This window comes from Lingula anatina, chromosome 2 (assembly GCF_051362555.1).
Source record: "Lingula anatina isolate TDL-2025a chromosome 2, LinAna3.0, whole genome shotgun sequence".
In the NCBI taxonomy this organism is placed as follows: Eukaryota; Metazoa; Brachiopoda; class Lingulata; order Lingulida; family Lingulidae; genus Lingula; species Lingula anatina.
Window position 1 is genome coordinate 6557079 of NC_141768.1, and position 19957 is coordinate 6577035.

The window sequence follows — 19957 nt, forward strand, 5'->3', positions numbered from 1 at the left end:
GATGTTTTTTCCTTCTCAGATTATAATATTTGTATGTGAAATACCTCAAGATTCTTAATTTCAAATATTGTACTGATTTTAGGAGACAAAGAAATAACTCCAGGTTTAAGGAGAGTGTTTCATTTGAAAATCCTGGATATGCCAGTCATACCAATACAGAAAATATACAGGTAATTTTACTTCATGTACATGCTTTATGTTTGTAAAAGTTATACAATTGCTTTACAGTGAACTGTTTTAACTTTACTGCTCTATGATTTGATAATTTTTTTCTGTACTTTTATGTTAAAAACAGTTCTACATTCTTTGTGATCACACAAGGTAACACCCAGAAAAAAAAAAACAAGTATTCATAGTCTAGGCTACAATTTTGCATATAGAATCTGTGCATATTTAGTAGGATTGTGGATATTTATTTGCATAAAGTTTCAATCCAATCCAAGAGCTACATTTTGTGTCCTTATAAAATCTGCTTATTTTGAGAAAACTCATTTTCAAAGGAACCGCCTTTACCTCTAACAGTTACAACCTGCAAACGCAAGCAATCCTGTAAACAATTTAAACCTCTGGTTTTTAGATATCTGGATTGCCAGGGGAACCAACTTTCATGGAGATTGCCAATAGCAACCAGCAGCCTGTCTCACCTGTAGATGGCAGCACTGAAGTGGTGTCGGGAGGAGCACGGAGGGGCAATGGAATAGCACACCAACCCAATGGTGAACCAGCATATATGCAGCTGCAGAACAGACAAGTGAAACCACAGGACGAGGTACATTATGCAGTACTTCAGAGAAACAGTGCGCAAGCTGAGAGAAACTCTGTACAGGAGGGTGAATATCTCCAAGATGACATTGCCTGTAATAATGGTGGAAGCAGGGATAAAAAGAAGACAGATACTAGTAGATCTAAAAGAAAGGCAGCAGAGGAAGAGGAGGATGGTGGTGGGGGGTTTAAATATGTTTCCTTATCCTCCCTGACTAATGGAAATGTAGTGAAAGACAAGAAGTCCCATCATCAGAATAGTACCAACATTCCTGATCCCAGCAGTAATGGGCACTGTGTCAGTCACAGTGAAAACAATGCTGCAACTTTGGACATTACAGACATGCAGCCTGTGGAAGCCAACAGGATACACTTGCATTATACAGATCCCTTAGAAAGTGCTGCCGTATAGGAGTACAAGGGTTTCTTTCTGAATGCAAATTCCCCCTCAGGTCTTTTATATCTCTGATTGAGCTATACCTTTTTATTTAGGAATCTATTGTTGTTAGGAATATCTATTTTTGTAAAGAAAAGTGCATATCTATGTTACCACAGCAACTCACTCAAGCCCTTTATCATATTGTGATATTGCTCCCAATATTAATTCTGGCACCTTGGCCCAAGTTGCAATTTTTTATAGTATAGAAAAAAAAGTACAAACAAAAGTGGACTTTAAGATAATTTTTAAACAAGCAGTGCTGTTCATGACTTACGTGGTACTTACAAGTGAATGATTGGCAACTGTGAATGAGATTTCTTATTGGAAGAAGCATCTTTTTCCAAGTCATAATAATATATGTTCATGTCAGGGGAGCTGGCTTTTCCTTGCCATTACCATTACTGTTGTGTGTATGTTATTGTTGTTGTGATAGTTTTCTCCTGTAGACCCCGGTAGATTAAAAGATATTGGTGTGATATTTTTAGAATGTGTTTGGATAAATGTAAAGAAATGCCCAAGGCTCTTTGATTAAGGGAAATTTTTCTTTCTTGCCATAATCTGATGTTTCAGGAGTCATAATCTCTAAAAACATGTCACATTTAGGATGTCTTTATTGTACACAAAAGAATGTTACACTGTACTGAAACGTGTCAGAATCTCGTATGTTTTCAAATTTACAAATTGATGATTTTTTTGTCAGGTTTAAATTTTTTGAGCAGACTTAAGTGTCATGGTCACAGTATATTTTTAAACATGGGAATGTTCAGTTGTTATACAAAGTTACATATATATATTTAATCCTGCCAAAAAGAAGTTTAGCACCTGCATGACTGTAATGAAATACCTTCTGGCACACTGCTTTCAGTAGTGATGATTGTTTTAAGACTTAAGAACTATTAATGTTTACTTTATCAGTGAATTATGACATCTCTGTTGATTATCTGTACATTCATTGGAACTTCCCTCACCCCCACGTCTTAATATATTCACTTACACAGGGCATATATAAATATATATGGTGGTGCAATAGGGTTTCCCTATTGAGAGCTTTTATCTTTTCTATTTGCATTGTATAAAGGTCATCTATCATTGTGTATTTTACTATGTATTTGTCACAAAATGTATAGATATAAGGCATCATTCAAGGTGTTTATTCATCATTTTTCTTTTATTTGACCCCCTTTTAATGTATCATAGATGGGTTTTATTGTACTGGAACCTTCTTTAAGCAATGTCCTTATTTATCCTTTAAGGTATTGGTGCCCCTTATATCTTATTTATTTTGCCCATTTTAGTTGTGTACTAGCCATGGAAATGGTTGACCTGTATTTTTTTTGCAGTAGCATTTTCAAGGTGTTAGTCCTTGGACATTTTCTCATTTGGGTCACAAATACTGAATTTTAATTTATTTTTCATCTTTGTCTGAAACACTTTGTTACCATTCTTGATCATTCTATTTACTGCTGGTGTCTTATAGTAAAACAGCACATAATCATTTGTTTATTCAGAACTATAAATTGCCTTGTATCTATGATATCTGGCAAGAAACTGTTTTTATCATTTTGCCTAATGTGGGAATTTCCTCAACTTTCTGTGTAAAATCATGGTTTGATAGGTGTTTTTATATGTTGACAAATGTAGCTCATTTGCTTTCTTATAGGACATCCAAGATAAACAGATTTTCTCCCTTGCACTGTTGATGTGCACAATTTTATCCCCACCTTCTGCTGCATGACTTTGTGTTGTTTATCTTTTTACCTTTTATATATTTTCTCTAAATATATCACCAGCGAAGACTTGCATGTATATTTAAAGGACTGCTACCTCATTGTGTATAGCAACTCTCTGTCCTTGGTCATGCAGTTCATCTTAGGACCCAGGTTTATAATACTGGAGTCAATACCATCATATTATCAGATCAATAATCACAGAGATGAACATTTTGAGTTGTAGTTAAGGGGATTACACTTTTGAACCAGTGTATTGTGGTGACACACCTATAAATTCACTTACTAGCACATTTCACACAAAGGTTTTATGGTACTCTTGCACTTCACTATGTACACGGTTGTGAAAAAAAAACTTACTGTTACATTCCACTTTAAGAAGAAATGATATTTATAATATTTAGAGTTTGTGGAATAAACTTATTAATATTATGACTTGTTTTGTCTTTGTTTTTATTTTTGTTTATTTGTCATGTTACTATTTTCATTTATGTTTATAATAATATTATTTATTTTGTTTATTTAATTTCTTATTTTATTCATTTTTTAAGGATGACTTGATAATTTGCCCCTTTAATCAAAACCCTTCTGTCATATTTTGGGAAATGGAGAGCTTGTCATAAAGCCCGTTTGTGGTCCTAAATACCTGTGTGAGTCTGAATACTGCTAGCAGGACTTTGAAACTGTTATACATGGGAAGAACATGTTATGAATACATGAATATATCCTGTGGCTACAAGGGTTAAGGGTTAAATCACAGAGTAATAAAGCACAGATTTTAGAATAATTGTGATAACTGCCGTTTTTGGTGGTAAAATGGAATTAATTATATTCTTTTTTTGTTGTTTACAATGTATTTATTGTGGAATTTTGAATCTCATATGAAAAGTCTTCTGTACCAGGCGCCTTCTCCACAGCCTGCATTGTGGTAGTTGCGACGGTTGTGCTCTACGTGACTGGGTGGGAGATCTTATCAGTTTTTAATTTAATTATTTAACTGCTTTTAATACATTTTGATTTGATATTGACGCCTTAAAATATCAAGGCTTAGCAAATTTTAGACAATAAACTACACTTTTTAGCCTTGCAGGTATGTTTGTCATAAAAACTAGCAAAATCACAAATATGAGCTGAAATGGCTTTTATCTGTATGATTGTGTTTGCCGACTTTTTGACTTTGCTATATTTTGTCGAAATTTTCATAAACTATTTACCCGTTCAAGCAAGAACCTGTTTTAATTAATACATCAATCATCAGAGCTCATTCAATATCAACACCGACGTATCTATCTTGTCATATGTTTTTCAAGTTAGCGAAAAACTGCACAGAAACCAAATTTCAATTTATAAAAAACCAAACCAAATCATAAATACCAACAAAAGCAAACAATAAAGAGTACAAAACATACAATATGCTATAAAATAACCCTAGCAAAAAAGGCGTCACATGCGATACTTTAAATAGTAAGCTATTCGGTATTTATAATACTATTTATAAATTAAAATTTGGTTTCTGAGCTTGGTTCTTGCTATTTAAAGAATGTAAGATAACATATGCCTATCGATGTTTGTTATTTATTAACTCTGACAACTTTTGTTCTAATAAAAACATTCAAACGCCTTACCCAATGCATAGTTTATGAAAATTTCAACAAAATATAGTCAAACCTGAAAGCCGGCAAACACAATCATAAAAATAAGAGCCAATTCAGCTCATATCTGCGATTTTGCTAGTTTGCGTGATAAACACATCTGTAAGGCTATAAAATGTGATTCATTAGAGAGATGATGTATATATTTGTCACTTCAAGGTGTCAATTTCAAGTAAAAAGATATTTAAAGGAATTTAAAAATTGATTTAAAAACGATAAGATCTCCCACGAGGTTAAGTGGGGCGCAACCGTCGCAACTAGCACAATGCAGGCTGCGGTGTTCCAGTCAACCACTGGTCTTGATCACGAAGACTTCTGGCAAGCAAGACGTCTCTACGGCATTTACAAAATGGCTTTGGCATATGGAAAGCGACGTGATTTAGTCATTTAAAGCGCCACAGTGCTCTAGGAAAACAACCAAAAGATGTCGATGTAATTTGTAATGACGCCGTTGAAGCGTTCGCGTAAAGAGCAATCAAGCCCAACCAACTAAGACGTTCATCAGATGTTAGACAAAATACATAAAGACGTATGGAAGAAATTGCCATTTCATCTTATGATAGGTAACGTATATATCGATGGATATCAAACTCGGTATATATATATGACAATGTAATGTTGACGTGTAATTATTTGTGCATTGTGGAAATATACGTACTCGCATGTATGACGTCGCACGCACTCACATAGTTGAGCCGACGGACAAAAAACAACAATCTACACGCAGTTTGGTAACGTATATATAGATACATACGTTACCGATACATACGTTACCAATTGGCACGTAGATTGTCTATTTGTTGTTGTTTTTAAGTCATTAATTGTCCGTCGACGCAACTATGTGAGTGCGTGAGACGTCATACAGGTTAGTTTCTTTACATGAAAAGAATTCAACTAAATGGCAAAATTAATTGCATTACGAAAAGAATCCTTCTGCACAGTATGATCTACCCTATAGTATTTATATATATTCAAGCAGTGTCATCTACTTCTTTGTGAGAAATTAATTAAGACAGTGAACATTTTTGATGACATTTTATTGAATATATTAGCAATCGATACTTTTTAAAAATAAATAAAGATTTATAGCAATATTACAAGGCCTTTGGGAAACGTTTCAAATAACAGTAATATTCCCTTCACTTTACTGTTTATACTTTCTAACACCTATATATTTACAACTCAAATAATTAGAAGTTGGCAACATGAATACTAGAAAAGCATCAAATTTCAGCCATATCTCTGGAATTCATTACCATAAACTATATTTTCTTCTACCGCAAAGATGTTTAAACGTACTTTACTTTAGTTTGCAATTCTCCAGGCCTCTAACAGTTCTACTTACAGCTTCATTATTCACACACAAAAAAAAAGCTGTGTAACACCAAGCCTTAAAGCAACAGTAACACAATGTACAATATGCAATTAAGAATAATTTTGCTAAATTAACTATATAAGCTTTACATTATGATTTTTTTTACAAAGTACAAAATATAAATGTTGTTTAACATATTTTCGTACTGAGGAGATCCTAAACAATTTCATATGTATTATGACAAAATAATACATTATCAGACAGTTACATGTCTCCTCCAGGGATCTCGGACACATCAGACACTTCAAATGTACCCGATTCACTTGAATCTTCTCCATGAATGGACGGAATAGTCACAGACATTTTCAGAGGACCACCTCCTCCTGCACCATCTAAATTCACCTGTGGAATTCCACCTTGGTTATCTTTTTCTTCTTTGTATGGCAAATCCTCCAATTGTTCCAGAGTCCCCTTTTCAGGCATTTCAAGGGTATGTGTCAAGTGTCCTGATTGGGTCAATCCAGCTGCTTTCTCCAGTGTATGTGTCAGCCCTCCTGATTGGTTCAGTTCTCCATCTTCAGGTTTCTCAGGAATATGTGACAACATTCTAGTGTGGTTACCAGAGTGACCTAGATCAGAATTCCCTCCATCAGAACTGAAAGTCTGAGTGAGATAACCAGACTGAAGGAGAGCTTCCATGTTGATCTGGTCTGGGGTCATGGTTCTTGTGTCCACATCACTGATGGTACCAGTGCCTTGAAATGCTGGAATAATTACAAAAAATAAGTTTCATCAAACTGTGCAAAGATGACTCAGGTAACATTTATTGCTAATGAGTGGATGGTGGATGTTATGATCAAACACAGTTGACATTTTACCTCAGAATATGCATTTTAATATTATCTAGAAAAAGTGCAGTGATAAGAGGGTAACAAAAACCTAGAATAAAAATATTTTTGAATTTCTTCACTTTAGACATTTTCAACATTTTCTGGTCATTACTCATCACAATAAATTATTACTATAATTATAATACAGGTTAAAAAAATTGAAAAATCTTTCCATTACCATTTGGGAATTCACGTGAGGTTCTCACAGGGCTTGGTTGAGCACCAGTGGTCTTGGTAGCTGCAGGCTGCGTGGTCCCGATTGAAGGGTTAGGTCTCTCTGGACTCTGACTTCTCCCAACCTGAATCATTCTGGGTTTTACAGTTACCCTCTCTGAAAAAGATTTGACACTTGATTTGTGAGTTTGAAGCAAGGTTAAAACATTGGTTTCCAAGTTTTTTGCTTGGTTTTGGCTCAAGGAATTACTAATACTATTATTATTAAATTATTATTAAATAACTGAGCAACCCTTGAAGTGTTGGATATGTACATAGTCATAATGGCACAGTCAGATTAAAATATTATGATAAAAATAATATTGTTATTGAATATGTGCAGAAACTGTGTGCATTTAACAAAGCTTCTTTTGTTCTCTGTCTAGGATTTAATCCAAGTAACTTGGTCTTATAAAATGAACTGCAAAATCAAATTACACCAACAACAGCTACCCATGTTTTCAGTTTATTGTGGGAAATCTATGAGAGAAAACATCACATTTTGGCTGAAAACTGCTTGTATTTTATGTGTAAAAATGGTTCTACCTGGAGTTGAGCTAGCAAAAGGTGCCACGCTGACCACCCTGCCCCCTGGCTGTGGTCTAGACTTGGTGCCATACAAGTCACTCATCTTCATGGTATTATCTGTTTAATAGTGAAATTGAGTATATTTAGGAACTGAACTATTTCTTTTCATCATTTTATTTTAAGCTTTTTACAAATGCTTTACATGCTTTTGTAATATCAATAAATTTAAAACTTATCCATTTTAGAGTTACTCTGGTCAGTGTTAGTTCATTTGAAAAGATAAAAATAAAAAAGATTCAATAGTTCCATAAGAATTTGTTTCCTCTAAAGTCTGACTTTATAACATTACTACTAGTGATTAGATATTCCTTATTAGTCTGACTTTATAAACTTACATATTTTATGTATTATACAATCAAAATACATGACTATGAAAAAATCACCCCCTCCCCCAACAGCTGTCCACGTATATTTTAAGTTTGGTTATTTAACAGGAAAAGGTTATGAAAAACACACCTTTATATTGAGCCTCCTCCTCAGGCACTGACTGCTGTCCAGCTAGCAAAGGCCCCTGTCCAGCCTCCATTTTCAGTCCCCACTGACTGATCTCCCCCATGCTCTTCTCTGTATCTAAATCCCGTATTTCACCTAGACTTCTCTGAACCTCTGGTCCCCTGGGTACTCTCTGTTGTCCCTGGGGTATTCCCTGGGGTGGGGACACCAGAATTGGCTGCTGCACCTTTGCCAGGAGAGCAATCAAAGGGTCCCTTTCAAATGGCACCTTGGGCTTGTGGATAAATTCTCCTTCACTGCTAGGTAAGCTGTCATCCTGTATTGAGATAATATGGTTTTGTTAAAGCTTATATAGGGATATCAAACTGGGCAGAAAACTGGATCTAGAATAGGTGAAAACAGGTATACAACAAGGAAAATAGGTTGGTTTTCCAGGTAAGAACATGGCCAGCAAATTAGGAAGTTAGGGAGCCCTGGTTTCGGCACATAGTTTTTTATAAGTTAGATTATAACAATGGAAAGTAGGTAAGTTACTAGAAAGACTTTATCAAAGAAATACCTTTTCATGGCTTATGTCATCTGTTCCATGCAAAGTGCTTGCCAGACTGTTTTCAGGACTAAGGGCTTCACCAAAAGCTGACTGGTAAGCCTTAGCAAGACCTAACAAGATTGCAAAAATAACTTTTAACATTTTACCCACTTTTACCACAGTTTTTTAAGTTTTTCAAAATTCTTTGACTTTAATCTGCTTTTTAAAAATACTTTTTTATGATATTGAAAATGTTCATAATGAAGTATATAATAATTTAAATATCATAACCACAAAAGTGGGCCTGCTAAAATGGCCATATTATCATTTTTTATTAAGAAGTAGGTTAAAAACCACTAAATAAATCACACCAACAAATCAATCATATTTCACCAAGGAATTTGAATTATTAATTCATGATCCCTGGCAGATTCAGGATTTTTACATAGGAGAGAGGTATACAGGGTGAGACAGAAGTTATCTCACTCTTCCCCTCCTCCCCCTGGATCCACCTACAATAATAATTAAGTCCCAATACCATTATACTGTAGTCTATCCTCCAGTTCTCCTTCACTCTTGCTGATCAACCACTCTCCCTCTGATATACTCTGGTTCACAGTCTCTGTCACTGTGGTGATCACAGAGGATGAGGATGAGTCTTCTGACAAAGGTGCAGCCTGGGATACATCCACTTCTTGTGCAGGTGGCGCCACAGGTGATGGTTGAACCAGTATTGGCAGTGTTTCTCTTGTGCTCAATGACTCATTTGGTGCCACTGACAGGGAACTGGAATTTTTCATTGACAAAGATTCTGATATGTAATCAACAAGTGGAAGTTTACATAGCTTCATAAAATGCACAACATTTAAACAGTGTTACCTTGTAATAAGTACCAGTTACCAGAAGTGTCACCCACTGTATGTGATATGCAATAGTGTAATCATAGAGGCATACATACAGTGGGAGATTGGTCTTGTAACCGACTTTTCCCATGGCTGACACTTTGAACAATTATCCTACTGTTCAAAGTGCTAACTGTGGGATAACTACAAATAAATCTTTAAAATTTCTCTAACAATCTTTGTGCTCAATATGAGGACCATAGTACATGTAATTATCACTATAAAAGTATAATCCAATTTAATCCAATTCAAAAGCCTTTAATCTAATACAATGCCCAGTGCTTACATTTGTTCATCTCCCCTGTCCACCGTCATTTCACCATGATAGGGGTTCTCTTCAGACAGAGGGGAGTCAGGATTACCCCAGGGCTGTGGACTGGGGGGTGGACTAGGTCCCTTTATCCTGAGACTAGGGAATGGTGACCTAGGACTAGGGGAACTAGGGGTGGGAGATCTGGGAGCAGGGGTAGGGGAACTGGGGAGTGGAGTTTCTACTGAAGGGGGCGGAGTGTCTGCCACAGTGGGCGGGGAAAGGGGTGGAGTGATGGGAGGAGTTTTGACATCTTGTCTTGGATTGAAAACTGCAGTGTCATCTGCTGTGGTTTCTCTGGCTGATAAATCTGTAAATAAACAATGTATGTTGATTAATCTTCATAATTACTTTTCTTCATTTTGATGAAAAAAACAAGAATACAAAATATCATGACAGTATAAATTTGTTGCTAAACTGATATACACTCAACATTTATTTAAGAAACATATGATATTGATCACAGTAACCCAAATATTCCAATTTGTATACTGTATATATAGCCTATCAGATATCATATAAAAAAAGCAATGCTTTAGGGTCCCCATGAGATATTATCATCTTATGATGGTCCACATTAGAACAGTTGTAAACAGGCCTGTTATGTGTCCCTTTACCTTGAGTTAGTTTTAATGTAGGCAACACAGTGGTATCAGCCTCAGACTCAGGTTCAGTGACTGAGGACTGTGGTGTGAGGACTGGCGTCCCTACGACTGCTGGGGACTGCTCTCCCTGGGGACTAGGGACTGGGGAGACCTTGGGGGTGGCCACAGGGGTGGACACCAGCTCCTGAAACATGTAAGGAGATGTATGCATGATTTATATTAAGTTATAAAAGCTAGATGACTTACTTAGGGATCACTATGTGATTTTGAAATAAGTTAATTGAAGTTTCAATGTCAAAATATTTTAAAAGTGACAAATAGAAAACAAACAATAAAAACCTTACCTATTCTGACATTTTGCTGAGAATGTACTGTTATCAGACACTACTTACAATGAATAACAAATAATAAAAAAATGGTGAAATATGACAAAAAAATCAGGCCTTAAAGGTAGAAAATATATTTATTTTCTTCAGAAGCAATTTACTTTTTTTTATCAAAAAAAAAAAAAAATACATCACACACTTGTGGCGAGTGTTCCTTCGACTCCTTCACTTCTCTTCCTGCTGGTACAGGTGTTTTCGCCTCCGTCTTCTCAGCCTCTCTCTCACCCAACATCCCTGCTATCTTCTCCATGAGAACTTCTTTGACCAATCCACTAACCAGGCTCTCATTCACAGGGACACCAGCATCCACAAACAGCTGGAAGCCATCTTCACCCAAGGGTTGCACTGAAGAGATAGAAAATCATGAACTGAGAGGTAAAAAAACAGGGTTTTCAATCCTGTTTAGAACTTAAAATAAAAGTACAGAACAAAGTTTTTAAAAGCACCAGGGCACTTTTTTAAAATGAAGCTCTTAAAATATTAGGCAAAAACAGTGCTTGTTATTTAAGGCATAGAGGGTTTTTTCTTCTTTTTCTTTAGTTTTTTGTATCAAAATAAAGTGAGTTTTTAAAGTTATTAAATGAGTAATATAATATCTCCACAAAACATGTCATATTCCTTCTTATCAGAATGGATGTAGGATATCAAATGTTGTTGCAAGCATGCCCGTACAATATTCTGGTCCTGGCTCTGAGTCAACTTCAGAGATATCTTCATCTTCATCACGATCAACGTGGTGTGACGGCTGCTGGGGTTTTGGGGGGTACATCTGGCTGATCAGACGTGCCATCAACTCTTGCTCTATCCTAAAATAATGAGAGCATCCGCAAAAAGTCAGTACCTTTCTGATGTTAAGGCTTTTACTGCTATGAAAAGTAAGGTAGAATATTATAATAACCACATTTGAGCTATTTCCAATAAGTACAATTATCCTTAATCTGAATATAAAGAGAGACAACAAGCCTTAAATCTGCTGCTGTCAAAGATTAACACTTTTTCTTTCAGTTTCATCTCTCAAAAGCACTGCAGATGAACTACTAAACAATAACATAAACAGAGCTTCAAAATTATCTATCATGACCAAATATCCATAAAAATTAATGACATTTGTACAAGATACTGTGAAAAACAAATGGCTGAATTAGGATAACATGCACCAATCCAAACTCACCAGTCTTGAGCCTTATTCTCCAACAGGTTCCTCCTCCTCAAGTCGGCAGCGAGGATGTCTGAGGAAGGTCCTGCTGGCTCCAGTGTGGGAGGAGGAGGCACGGGAGGGAAAGGAGGACCATGGTATGCAGAGGACTGGGGTCTATAACCTGGTAGAGCAATTCCTGGCTCTGATGGCTCATCCTCTTCTTCTTCACTCTCAGGCTGCCATGCAAGAAAATATGAGTTGTGGCCATGTAATGATTCCTAAGAAAATGTTAAACTAGTTACCCTGAAAACCCCTGCATAGACCTGTGTAAATCTGTCCTTGAGAAATTCAAGAATGAATTTGATAAACTGAACTATATCTTTAACAAGAAATCCCAAAGACTGCGTGAAAAAGCTGTCTTGCTATACAGAGCCAAAGTTTAAAACAACACTCTCACACCATTATTCCATTTTTTCCAACATTTGTCACCACTTTTTAAAATGCTTTATCCTCTTTGTATCATTTAGTTTGTATGATTTTATAAACTATTATTACAAAAAAATCTATTGGATGGAAGGGGGGCTACCACTGACATAGTTTAGAGACCTAGACCCATGAACAGCAGACATAAACCAAATTCAGCAAAAAAATTTTAGCTGTATGAAAATGGTGTCAGATATATAAATAATATATATGTGTGTGTGTAATAATATAGATGATCAGAGCAGGCGAAATATGGAATTATAAATGTAGTCCGTTTATAGCAGAAGTCAATGAAAACTGGATAACTGCAGACTGGTATCATGTTACATACAATTTTTATGGGCACAAGTCAGTTTATTACTTTCGTAATAAAAAGCATAATGGCTGCATGAAAATTTCATCCCTCTATTATTGCTACATGCAATGTGTGCAGCATTTAACATCATAAAAAATAAATGTGACATACCACACATTATGCTCTCACCTTTTTCCTGTCTGCAACTTCAACATCTGTGACTTTCAGGTAATTTCTGAATTCATCATCGTTATCGTTGTCATGCTCATCTGGTGTTCTGCTCCTGTCGTCCTGATCCTCAAGCCCCGTGTCATCTTTCAGTGGTGTTTCTGGAACAGTTGCTCTGGAATCTCCCTCAGTGGTTGTGCTGGGGGTTGGGGGAAGACTGTCTATGTCCACTGATGGCAGGACCTAGATAAAATGTGGGTAACTGATCAATAAGAAATACATGATATTATAGTTATCGTTAATCACAATTTTTTTAAAGTCTTTTGATTGTGTCTCAACGATATTTTAGACCATTTTAAGTTGTCAACTTACCTGTTCAAAAATTACAACTTCAATAACGTAAATTGCATTTTAATGTGAAATAATTCATCTTTTCTCTACTCTCATACTTTAATCCCCAAAGTCTACAGACATTAACACACCTTGATTATAAGCAGCAATCTTTCAAAAATAGTGGAAAAAGGAAAATAATCAAATAAAGTTGCTATTCGAACTGTATTTTAGTGCCAAATAATCACTAGTATGTTTAAGAATAATAAGTCACACAGTTTTCCACAAAGGTGATGACTTTATATACAGACATACTGTGGTTAAATCAGAAATCTCTCCAATTGCTTCAATGTTGCAAAGTCAAATCACAAAAAAACACACCTGTGCCTTTAGTTTGGAGAGCTTTTTATAGTCTTCAGACTCTACTGTCAGCACGGCAACATTGCTGCTCAAGGTTGTCTTGGGCTGTGTGTCTGGAATGCTGGTTTCAATGAGACTGGTTGCTATGGCACTGGTTGTCATGGCGATGGGTAAAGATAAACCAGAACTGATCCGAGGTGGTCTGAGGGGCACTGCCATTGGGAAGAGCTGACCTTGTATGGGAGCTGTGGGGATTCCAGCTGAAAGCATAATAAAGAATTACAATAATAATAATACACTGTTTTAAATCAATTGAACTATGAAGTTAATAAAATAATCATGAAAGGAACTCTTTCCTTGCAGTGCTTAAAATGATTCTTTTTCATTTTCATAATGATGAAATTTCTTTGCTGTATGAAATGAATTATATTATATTATTATGCCCACAATCTTACCACTCACCTAAATGTTTTCCTGCTTTAAGTAGTGGACAGCATGATAAGTGTTAAAATGACATACAAATGAAAGAGATGAGGTGGGCTTCTTAAAGCCATACCTGTGCTATTCTAATTAAACCGAATAGAAATACAATCTGATCCACCACTGCCTTTAAGTTAAACGTAATAATCACAGCTGAAGGTACCTGGCTGCACTATATTCTGGTGTTCTTGCTGGGAGTCAAAGTAATAGTGGGGTTTCACATGTTGTGGTAGGTGGTGGGAGTAATATCCTGGTTTTTTCACTGGGGAAGGTGTAGTTTGAGTTTTAGCAGACTTCAGTTCAACTCCTGTAAAGAAACAGAGGGTTTTATTCTCACAATTTCATCTGTACATACTACTTCTATCTCATTTGCTTTCATTTGAAAATAAAAATACAAATTATGACTTAGGTATGAAGTACTTGTGTCCTCCTAAGTAAGAGGGTCAAGATCACATTATCACTTGAAAGTAGCTTGGTAGTACTTGTGCTCCAAAATGCAAATTTTCGAATGTCTTCAATGCAACTACATTTTGTTTTGTTAGATAGCAAATATGCCTAAAATTAGTCTGACAACTTTTACACTATTTAGTCCTATGCTCAATAGAGAGGGGCATTTATTTAAAAGAAAACTAGAACCTTGTATCACCTTTGGCTGCATACGTTGCTGGTCTCCGTGGAGATTTTGGTTTTGGATCATTTTGAAAATGGAGGTAAGGATCCTTCACAGTTGTCCTTTTATTCTGATAAATTGCTTTTCCATAGACTCTGGCTAAATACTCCTCATCTTGATAGAAAGGAATTGGCTTAGAGCCAGTGTTCCTTTTGGTCTTGAAAAAAAAAAAAAAAAAAAGTCCAGTGCTAATAAATCTAGTTAGACATTATCATATGGTACACTTACAACGATAACTTTTAGGTTGGCATATAAAAAATACATGAACTAAACACAGTATAATGATAAAAATGTAACTAAAAAATATCTGAAAAAATAATATTACAAAAAATAAATGATTTAATAAATAATTTCTTTTCTTGTGCTTCAATGCTGCCTTTATCCATCTCTGAAAATAACAGGAAAAGAAACATACTTTAGGTTCAATTGATTTTTCCATGTAACCAAAATGCAGTTTCAACATCAGGTACAAATTCACCCCTAACCTTCGGTACTTTGGTCTTCCCAGACTGACTAGCCACTTTGTCTCCTTTCTTGACTTGTGGATTTTCATTTTCATGTTCATCATCTCCTTTCTTCCTCCCTGTATTGATTTTGGCCTGAACTTGACTCAGTCTCCCCTTCATTCCCCTTGGGGGTACTGTTACCTTCTTACTGGCTGGGTTCACTGAAGACCCAGTATCCTTCACAGGTTCCTCAAAAGATACACCTCCATGAGTCTTCAGCTTTGCCATTTCATCCAATAGTTCTTTCTGGTGAATAAAACAACAACAAATGTAAAATCATACATCAATTTCATCAGGATAAAAAGGCATGGATTACTCAACAGCATTTATGAAATAATGACAATTTCTGTCTTTAAAAAAAAACTCCTTAACAAATAGCTTTTTACAGCATTAGAACAATTTATAATGAAGTGGTAAAAAAATAAGAAAAACATTTTTGTACCTCCAACTCTTCATTCATGATATCTATGTACCCATCAACTAGCTTTTTTATGTGTGTTTTCTCTGCAGCAGAACTGAAAAGAGCAACAAGACCACAAGAATTCTAAATTCTTTTTTCAAAGTGGCCGCTCTCGTATATAAATTTGACATCTGGTTATAATTACATGTAAAGGCTTTGTAAGCAATATAGCATACCTGCAAAACAATGATATTTTGATATATTTATAAATAAATGAAAGTAAACTTAGCATAGACAACCAGTATTTTATGGCAAATCTTTTATCCAGTGATATTTTTTCAAGCCCATGTACATGTCACACAGAACCAATTCCCTTCAAGGAATCTTTTCCATAGCCATCTGCCATCCTGTTCATATTATGTAATAAGTGTCACAGTTCAACCTCACTTTGCTTACATGCACAGCATGCTCAACTCAGAACCTCGCTACAAGGAGACATAAATATATAATAGCAATTCAGAATCACCTCTCCACTGTCCAAGTATCCATGAGAGAATAAATTTCATCTTCACGTCTGGCTCTAAGCATGTTCTGCAGATTGTTTTCAAGGTGAGCTCTACTTTTCTGTACTTGCTGTAATACTTCAAGGGCCTGAGTGTAGTTTGTACTGGAAGACACTGGCTTCATGGAGGATGGAAGAGGAGGTGCATTTGTGGTTGTACTAGTAGGAGGATGAAACTGAAATATACAAACACTTATTTGAAAATGCAATTGATTGTGAACAAGTTTTGCATGCTGAAATCCTGCTTTCCCCATCTTTTTAGATTACATATCAAGAAAGTGTATTTTACTGATTGAGGAAAACAAAAACACACTAAGAGAAGTAGGTAAATGATTGTGTAGAGCGAGCAAAGCACAGGAGAATTGCCAGGTATTACAGGGGCGGATTTAGGCCGTCTTCTGGGTCCTCCGGAAGACGGTCAGATTTTCAAGTTTACATTGATGGGTATCTAATTTTTTCTGTCAGAAGACGGTCAAAAAATGGAGGATGGAACAACAGATATAATATGGAAGACTGTCAGAAAATATCTCTGGATCCGCCCCTGTATTATGACAGATGCAGCTCCCCATTTAAAGAACTGGATTCTCCATGTGTTGTTTGGAAGGGTAGAAGACCAATGCTCTCCCTACCTCATTTTTAACTTCAAGAGGCCAGGTTATGAGCCAATGATACATATTTGAATTAGAATAAATAGCATAACTTTATTTTTAAAACAAAACCTTGTCCAACTGTTGACCAACCATATAAATGCTGCCAAAAATTAGCTGGTTAAAGTAGTACCTAATTTTTTTATAACTAAGGTAGTGACATATCACTTAGAAGTTATGAAATTTATTAACATTACTAAAATTGTCCTGCTATGTATACATCTTATGTGGTCCTTGTTTACTGCAATACCAAATATATGTATGAACAAAGAAAGGCCCAACCCTTTCCAGCTATACATCAATTAAAGCAACAATAGTGTGCCGCATGCCATTTTCAACTCCAACATTTTGTACACCCGCACAGCCATGAGTAAAGGTCATTCATCACCTCAGCTGTCACCACTCAGCCATTTTGAAGTCTGTTAGAGAGCATACCGCCAGTGTCACGGAGTGCGAGCGACAGGGATGAGACAGAACCGACAGATGAGATGTCAACTTGTGAAGGAAAATATGACATTTAAGCACGCACAATAATACAGAGGTGTACTGTCAGTATTCTATGCTCATTCTAGAAGAACTTTTGTTTGAGTTAATTTGCTGAAATGTTTTTTATACAAATTTGCTCAAAATTTTCAGTAGATATTAATGAACTGCAAATAGGAAAATGAAATTTAATAGTTCTTATTCTGTATAAGCAAACTGTATCATAATTAGCCACTTATAATTTTATGCGCTAGCATGACCAGGAGTTAGTTATAGGCTATAACGTAAGCAGTTGTCACCAGGTGTGGAGTGGGTGGGGCAGGGAATCATGTGGACTGAAGGGCAGTTTTCCAAATAGCTGGATCTTTTAAATGTCATGTTAAATTAATGAAAATCCAATGGTGAGAGAACATAAACTAATCAACGCTTTACAAATTACACAATTATGACTTGTATTGACAAATTCAAGTAGGTGGTACTGATTATAATGTCTAAATAAGTAACTGTAATGACCATTTCATAAGAATTGTTAAGGGGAATGAGATACTATCTATCATATATAATGATAAGGGAGCCTAAACAGTGTAAAGAAAATGACAAAAATAATAACATTCCTGCAAAAAAGCAATGAAATACACTGTCTTTTGTTACGATAAAATAATTCATTTCACTTTTCTTTCTATTTCAGTTTGTTGGTAAAGAGAGCTTGATAATTTAGCTGACTGCAATGTGATAAGGGTGCTACGAGGGAGGAAAAGTGGGGAAGGTACATGTAGGTGGAAAGTTAGTAAAGGGAGGTTTAAAATCAACCACAATGCACACAAATTTCTCAAGGGAATAATTACACCCAAAACAATGAAACCAACATTTTAATGTTGGAAAAATTTAGTTGCAAGTTATGTGGGCGAATTTTAGGTATGAACAACTCTACTGACTTTGATTACATTTTTAGTAATTCCCCACATACCAGAGTTAACTTCACTTTTTCCATTTGTTCAAAGAAGTAAAGTTTTTTTCTTTATTTATTTATTTATTTCAACAAATGAAGTAAAATTTTTCTAAACATGGCATATCCAAGATATATAATGCTAATTAAATAAATAAAAATTATAACTTACCCATAAACATAATGTTATGTTTATATGATTGATTAAGCTGTATTCATTCCAAGCAGTAACAATTTGTAAAACAATTATTGAAATAATTTCCACTTATTTTACATTTTTCTACATTTTTTCAAAGTACATTATTATTTTATAACAATTAGCCCTTGGCCAAAATTCCAAAATCGGGCATTGCCCAGGGCACATAAATATGAAGGGCTGTGCAACAGAGTAAATTAATGATGGACCCAGTTTGTGAAAATGGCCATGACTTAATAGTCTGGAAAAAAAGAATGCTACAAGTCTCAAGAGAAGTGATGGGGATTTATTGTAAACACATTACGTTTCAGAGAAGACTAAAACCAGTTACAGACTGTCATGAAGGCAAGGCTCTATAAATTCAGACAAGCTTTCCAATGACAGGCTTAACTGATCTTTGGAAACAAAACACAATAGATGGAGAACAAAGTATTAGGTATGTGAGATAATACAAAGGAAGTTGTGTTTGAGAATAACGTGAAGAAAAGGGGTACAACTGTGTATGATATGATGCCAAGCATTATTTGTTTAAACAGTTAGTATTTAAGCCTAGATGATCAAAGATGTTAAACAAAGCTTTGCAGACTTTCAGATTTTGTCTTATAAAATTACATGAAAATTGGCCAAAGTGATGATGGTTACAGATATTTTGGTAAAATGTGAAGGTTATATAGATGATGTCAAGAAAAGGAAAGTATGCAAAAATGCAATCATAAAAAAATACACTAAAATGGTGTAATCAGCATTTCATATATATAAAACAAAGAAAGTTGTTCTAATCATGCAATTTTTATGGAAAGTTGTACAAATAAAATGACTCTTTGGAAATATGAAACATGACATTTTCAATGTAATTGATAGGCAAAATAAGTTTCCACAGAACAATACAAAAAACCTACAACTTTTCTTTATTTGGAAAGGTGTATAAAAAATAAAGATGAAACAAAAGAATGTTGAAATCTAAATATGAAGGTTCAACCACAGGGTGATGTGATCACCTCCGGATGGTGTGATAGGTCACAATATGAGAGATGAAAGCAACATGGGATAGCGCTAGGAGGTCTCTATGGGCGTATTCCCATAGATTTTAGATCGATCTATCTCCATGGGGAGTCTCACTAGATTACTGTCAGATAATCCAGCTTAAATGTCCATCCCGCCTACTACAAGCTGTAAGGGGGTAATTAACTTTCGTGCCCGCTCGGCTGACAGCTATTTAGCATGAACCCCCAGGGAGTTAGGTCGATCTAGTTTGGATCGATCTAATCTCTGGGAATGGGGTCTATATTGACAGTCTATGTTGTACATCACGTCCTATGGTCAAGGCCAAGGAAGAAAAACATGTATACTTGTTTACTGACACTTTATAAACCACAGAGAAAGATGCAGGGAAAGACTGATAGAAGTTTAGAGATCCCAAAAATCCTCACCACGTTACTGCAATTTTGTTAAAACAATATTTTACTTCAATAACCCACTTATATCTTGTATGTAACAGATTGTATCTTTTGTGCTAATTTAA

General features: G+C 35.5%; 2 protein-coding genes across 8 annotated transcripts in view; one reads left to right on the forward strand and one right to left on the reverse strand.

Moving 5' to 3' along the window:
- Positions 1-3360, forward strand: part of LOC106171763 (Ig-like and fibronectin type-III domain-containing protein 2) — a 33695-nt gene extending 30335 nt beyond the window's left edge. For all 5 annotated transcript variants that reach the window (XM_013552226.2, XM_013552230.3, XM_013552228.2 and 2 more), the window contains 2 exons: positions 83-170; positions 578-3360. In XM_013552226.2, the coding sequence (XP_013407680.2) occupies positions 83-170; positions 578-1174 (685 nt within the window). In that variant the 3' untranslated portion in view covers positions 1175-3360. The remainder of the gene's footprint in view (positions 1-82; positions 171-577) is intronic.
- A 2240-nt stretch (positions 3361-5600) lies between these two features.
- Positions 5601-19957, reverse strand: part of LOC106171761 (uncharacterized) — a 39349-nt gene continuing 24992 nt past the window's right edge. For all 3 annotated transcript variants that reach the window (XM_013552223.3, XM_013552224.3, XM_087003661.1), the window contains exons 11-28: positions 16128-16339; positions 15644-15716; positions 15181-15447; positions 14672-14852; positions 14189-14332; positions 13567-13805; positions 12877-13098; positions 11943-12145; positions 11444-11577; positions 10911-11116; positions 10398-10569; positions 9757-10090; positions 9107-9354; positions 8599-8699; positions 8043-8355; positions 7545-7643; positions 6964-7116; positions 5601-6659 (exon numbers count right to left, since the gene is read on the reverse strand). In XM_013552223.3, the coding sequence (XP_013407677.2) occupies positions 6160-6659; positions 6964-7116; positions 7545-7643; positions 8043-8355; positions 8599-8699; positions 9107-9354; positions 9757-10090; positions 10398-10569; positions 10911-11116; positions 11444-11577; positions 11943-12145; positions 12877-13098; positions 13567-13805; positions 14189-14332; positions 14672-14852; positions 15181-15447; positions 15644-15716; positions 16128-16339 (3801 nt within the window). In that variant the 3' untranslated portion in view covers positions 5601-6159. The remainder of the gene's footprint in view (positions 6660-6963; positions 7117-7544; positions 7644-8042; positions 8356-8598; positions 8700-9106; positions 9355-9756; positions 10091-10397; positions 10570-10910; positions 11117-11443; positions 11578-11942; positions 12146-12876; positions 13099-13566; positions 13806-14188; positions 14333-14671; positions 14853-15180; positions 15448-15643; positions 15717-16127; positions 16340-19957) is intronic.